Consider the following 6,000-nt stretch of genomic DNA (forward strand, 5'->3'; position numbering starts at 1 on the left):
AGCTCTGTCTCAAAAAACTTGAAGGTAAAATGTGAATTCTGGGGAGAGCTGGGCACAGTGGCTCACACCCCTAATCCCAGCTACTTCCTTCTCCTCCTTGGCCTGCACAGCCAATGTTTGTTGGATGGAATCACCTTTTTAGATTTCAAGGCTATATGCCCTAGAACTCACATTTTAGAAGTTGGTGAACAAATTGCATGTTCACACTATACATATTCTTTGTGGTTTTATAGATGTCATCAAAGCCCCATTTACTTCAGTTATTTCCAGAGTTAACATTTTTTCCACTCTTGCTTAACAGCAGTCTGCCTGCCTCCACCTGTACCCTCAATGTTCTCAATCCTCGCGGACATCTTTTTTGCCATCCTTGGGCTCTTGAAGCCTGGTGCAGTTGAGGGCTCTCTCACAGACGCAGTTCCTGCATCCCCATTGACTTCCATATCATTTTGGATGAGTGTTGACTATTCATTTTGTGGTCTTGGCAAAGTGATGCCAGGCTTCTCCTGTGTGTCTAAAGGTATTGAAGTGCCTTCACCCAAAGACAAGTAGCTTTCTTCACCCAGAAAGTATGTAAGATAGATGGGTTTTCTGTTTCCTGGTATCTGTCCCCTCTTCCCTGCAAAGCCCCATTCCAGGCCCTTCTGCTGTAAGGAAGAAACCAGGCTAATACCAGCACCTAATTTCTGTTTTCAGACTGTTTCAAGGAGGTCATTAGCTGAAAACTAATTTAAAATAATACTTAGAGGCTGGGCACAGTGGCTCTCACACCTGTAATCCCAGCACTTTGGGAGACCAAGGAAGGCAGATCACCTGAGGTCGGGAGTTCAAGACCAGCCTGACCAATGTGGTGAAACCCTGTCTTTGCTAAAAATTCCTAAATTAGCTGGGCGTGGTGACGGTGCCTGTAGTCCCAGCTACTTGGGAGCCTGAGGCAGGAGAATCACTTGAACCCAGGAGGCAGAGGTTGCAGTGAGCCAAGATCGTACCACTGCACTCCAGCCTGGGCAGCAGAGCAAGATTCCATCACAAAAAAATAAAATAATACTTGGAGATCAGGACTGAGTACAGCATTTTACCCATCACGTTTTCCCATTGTCATCAAGCATCTACCTTTTCAAAAGGTTTAAGCTCCCCATCTGGAAGCCGGGGCTCCACAGCCTCGGCTGCCTTTACAGGATGCCCTCTCAGGCTCAGGTCCTGCTTCTGCATGTTCCTGTATGTGAAGCAGACGGACTCCATGAGCAGGGCTGGCATTGCCGTCCGCACCTGACCCACTGAGGGTCTGTTGTGTAATTCCTACTCTCCCAGTCACTCACTAATGTTCTTTTTGTTCCCATTTCCAGAGGGTTTTCAGGCTGATTTCTGTTGTTCCTTCAAACTTGATAAAGCTGCTCATGAGACACAGTTCGGCCGCAGTGACCAGCATGGCAGTAAAGCAAGCAGCTCTCCACATCCACCGGCCAAGGCCCAAGGCAGAGACCGAGCCAAAACCAGTGTGACAGAACCCATGAATCATGACCAGTTTCATCTAGTGCCTAATCACATCGTGGTCTCTGCAGAAGGAAACATTTCTAAAAAAACAGAATGCCCTGGCAGAGCACTGAAATTTGACAAAGTGGGCTTAGTTCAGTACCAGAGCATGTCTGAAGAGAAGGCCAGCCGGAGAGAGCCTTTGAAGGCCAGTGAGTGCTCTCCCGGCCCCGAAGGGCACCGGAAAACCTCATCCAGGTCGGATCACGGTACTGAGAGCAAACTCTCAAGCATCCTAGTGGATTCGCACTTGGAGATGACGTGTAATAATTCCTTCCAGGACAAAAGTCTGAGGAATTCTCCAAAGAATGAAGTTTTACACACAGACATCATGAAAGGGTCAGGTGAGCCCCAGCCAGATCTCCAGCTGACAAAGAGTTTAGAAAATACATTTAAGAACATCTTGGAACTCAAAAAGGCGGGACGGCAGCCCCAGAGTGACCCCACGGTTAGCGGCTCTGTTGAGTTAGATTTCCCCAACTTTTCTCCTATGGCTTCACAGGAAAACTGCCTGGAAAAATTCATCCCGGACCACAGTGAAGGTGTTGTAGAAACTGACTCCATTTTAGAAGCAGCTGTAAATAGTATCCTAGAGTGTTAATAGCCGCAGTCCTCCCCTGACCCGCCCCGAGACCCCACCCCGGACCAGTTACATTCTTTCCTGGCAAAAGCAAATGGAAATGGTCTCCTGTCTCCAGCCTGCTTGATCTTTCATCACAGGTTATTCTTTCTAATCTCAATCCTGTTCTTTGTTTAAGAGCAATACTTGTCGTGATTACAGGGAGATCCATTAGTAAAATTAATCCTTGTTAGAAAGCAGTCTGATAGGCCCCACTCATTTCAAGTGTTATGAAAGTGCATATAGTCATTTTGTTTATTTGTTTTATTTTTTAAAAACTCCATGAGACCACAGTATACTTGGCCCTGCGTAAAATTTTGACAATCATAAGTCATTTGAAAAGAACAGACTTAACTAAAATCAAATGAGACAGATAGAAGGTACTTTTTAAAGAATATCCCACTGCATCTCCAAATTTAGTTTTGGAGGTTTTTTTTTTAATTATTTTGAGTTTTGTGTGTATGTTTTGTTGTTGTTGAGGGGAAGGCCACATGATTCTTCCCCCCAGCCATCCTTGAGCAGTAAATTGCTGGCTGCGCTGCCAGGGACCCGCGGCCCTGGTGGGAAAGCCAGTAGCACATAGCAGGGCATTGCAGGGCGTCCCTGTGGATGGTTCAAGTGCTTTTCTGATGCTCCTGGAGCAAAACCTCATGCTTTTAGGCATATCCATGATGAATTTCATCTAGGGAATGTTCTGTTCTTAGTTACAATAGCAGAATTTGAAATCATTTCACCAGGCTAAATAAAGGAAAATGGAAACCACTTAAGAGGCACAGTGTACAGGGGAGGCCGGGATAGAGCCATGAGGGTTATAATATTAATATGTATATATGTAAAAGCATATATATGTTAACTATTGAGAAAAAACAAGTTTTGCATTTATAATTGGATATAGTCAACATATGATGTATGTTTTTGTTTGTTGCTGGATTTTGTTTCATTTAACCTCTCTTTGCACCCTCTCCCACAACTAATAACCAAGCATCAAAAGCACCTTCATTTGAAAATTATGTTGTAATTTTTCAGTTTAAACTTTAAGGGGACTTTGGCCTTGTTTTCATGCTTCTTGTCTGAGAACAGTAGTCACCCTGGCAGCAATTCATTACCAAAACACAGACAAACCAAAGGTAACCAGCTAGCCCACCACTAAAAGGAACGATCTGAGACATGAGATTCTCATTTGAGAGCCAAAGGATATGCCCTGTCACGGTTTGTGTGTGGCCCGTGTTCATAGTAGTGAGCATGACTTATTGCTTTATTTATTTTTCTTTCTTGTCAGGAAGTGTTCTCCATTTTCCTTTCTTGTATACCTGCCCCAGGTTATCCCTTTTCTGTTGTTACCTTTATTCTCAATGTCATTGTAACCATCACTTATCTCCTCTCATTGGGAAGGCTACGTGGTAGTACTTTTATGCACTCTTCTCCCACACATACACATGCATGTGTCTCTGAGCTGCTCAGATCCAGAGGTCATTTTGGTTACTGTGTGTGCACACTCACTCTCCTTCTTAGTGTGTGTACTCCCTCATTTTTCTCCCTGGCTCTAGAGGTGCATCCACTGGTCTCCACTTTAATGCATTGCCAGAATCTGCTTCTGGCTGTCGCCAGCATGGGGACGACCCTCACTGTCATCATGTTGGGCATTTCTTTTCCAGATTGGCCCATGATGGAAAGGAAGGCTTCTGATTAGAAAACACAGCAACAGAAGACCTGTAACCCCCGTGCCCTTCTGTCCCACTACACACACACAAAAACCCTGTGAGATGGCCAGTCTTCAGAATAGCAACGTACCTTCACCCCAACCACTTGCCCCAGCCAATACAAATTGGAAAACCTGGGCCATTTTAGGGTTACCAGTTTTTCCTTATTTGTGCCAATGTCGAATTTGCAGATTTCCCCTTTTTCCTATATTGTAACATATTAGAAAGATAAGTTGGTGTTGCCAGTCGGTACTTTGTGTTTGGGTGGCCCTGGGATAACACCCTGCCCTGAACTCCATGATTTCATAGGCTCTTCTTCCCTTAGGCCTCATGCTCCCCTAATTCCTAGCAAGACTTACAGATGATCCCTCCTGATCAAATTCTCATTGTGAAACTTTATACCTGGAAGCAAGCCTTCATGTCAGCTGCTAATGAGTTACATTAATTACTGCAAATCAGTGGAATTCTCAAGAGACAAGATAAGCTTCATGTACATTTGTCACCTCTCTTTCTTCCCTGTCCTACCCTGCTGTCCCAATCCTAGCTTTGCTATATACCATCTTACAGGGTTTTTAAGCCCTAACACTTGTCTAGCAAATGGAGAGCCTAATTTACCAAAATGAAACTTGTAAATTTTTGTGTCTTTGTATGTAAGTTTACTTTTTATGGAGGAAGGATTCTAGATAATGACAGATGAAGATTATGAAATGTGTTTTACTCCCGTGATTAGGTTCTACGCACATGGATCATAACTCGCTTGTTGAGCCCCCTCTGGTGAAGGGTAGGAGAGCTCAGCCTCGGATGGCCAACATTCAGTTGTTCAGGTTCATTAGTCGAAGTTGCGTTTTAGAGCTATTTGTACTCAGTAACAAAAATCATTTTCTTTTTTTTTTTTCCTGTTGTTGTGGAAAAGTGTGAATTTGTTATTAAGCATTTGATTTTCTGTGTCCTTAAGAACTTCCTAAAGATAAAGCAAAATTTTAATCTGGCAATTACGAAAAAAATATTTTAGCTCTGAAGGATTTAGTAGATTCTGTTAGATTAGGGAGGCCTTACAGACTGACTTGACTGAAAGAGGACGCGTCACTCGCTGTCAGTGTGGTGTGGGCTTTATTTGCTTAAATACCTTCATTTGTATAGTATGTCTCACTTGAAATTGCTTTGTATACATTTTGTAAAAATATTTATAAAATGTTTTGTAAAAAAAAAAAAAGTATAACAAATTGCAGTTTATTTTGTTATGTTGGATAAATACTGTTAAAAGAAACCAGTCAGTAACTATATTGTTAATCCATGGTTAGGAAATGTTTAGATGGAGATTACAAAATGAAACAACCATTGCAATACAGCCAAAGATTTGGGAAAATGTGCAACTGTGATTGTCTTGATTTTGCAAATAGGAAATGGCTGCTTTTCCCAGAAGGAAAGGGTAAGTGTTCAATGAGAATTCTATTTCGATAGATTAACCATTACCAAAATCAATTTACCCCACTCAGAGAAAGGATAGGATTTTAATTGATTGGCCTTTACAAACAATTACAAATTAATGAATCTGGTCAGTGAGGAGGTTTGGTCCCATGCACCTCTGGCCTCCATCCCCACTCCTGTCGCATAAGTCCTTAGCTATGGAAGGAAAAGTGGGGTCATGTGAAAAGTCAGGTAAGTGAGCCTCACTCTGCAGGAGGTTTTCTTCAATTGTTTTTTTTTGTTTCTGCAAGGACAAGGAGAAAGCTAAGGGATAAATGACTTTACATAAGACATATTCCAGAATTAACATGTGTCTCTTTGGATTCAACACATTCGACCAAATGTATTGAAAAATAACTCTATAACCTTATGTATAAAATCAGCCCCATGAGGCCCTTCTGAATTCCTGCCCTCACAATTTTCCACCCAAATTGTTAAGGAAGCTTCTGTATTTCTGGGGACAAATTGTTCTTTAGGGCTTAGAATTTACGCTTGTACTCTCTTATAGTTTAATTAGATTCTCCCCTGTGTCCTAAAAGCAGTAGGAAATCAAGATTCAGCAATAATCAGTACATAAATAGAAAGTCATTCTCTAAAAAGAAAAAGAAAAGGAAAGCAACAAAGTCATTACTGGCCGGGCGTGGTGGCTCATGCCTGTAATCCCAGCACTTTGGGAGGCTGAGG

At 42.4% G+C, this 6,000-nt stretch overlaps 1 protein-coding gene across 5 annotated transcripts in view; it reads left to right on the forward strand.

The window, feature by feature from the left end:
- Nucleotides 1-5,219, forward strand: part of BICRAL (BRD4 interacting chromatin remodeling complex associated protein like) — a 99,390-nt gene extending 94,171 nt beyond the window's left edge. For all 5 annotated transcript variants that reach the window (XM_032299430.1, XM_032299429.1, XM_032299431.1 and 2 more), the window contains one exon: nucleotides 1,344-5,219. In XM_032299430.1, the coding sequence (XP_032155321.1) occupies nucleotides 1,344-2,131 (788 nt within the window). In that variant the 3' untranslated portion in view covers nucleotides 2,132-5,219. The remainder of the gene's footprint in view (nucleotides 1-1,343) is intronic.
- Nucleotides 5,220-6,000: the final 781 nt, after the last annotated feature.

Source organism: Sapajus apella, unplaced genomic scaffold (assembly GCF_009761245.1).
Source record: "Sapajus apella isolate SASKATOON/1434 unplaced genomic scaffold, GSC_monkey_1.0 scaffold41, whole genome shotgun sequence".
Lineage (NCBI taxonomy): Eukaryota > Metazoa > Chordata > Mammalia > Primates > Cebidae > Sapajus > Sapajus apella.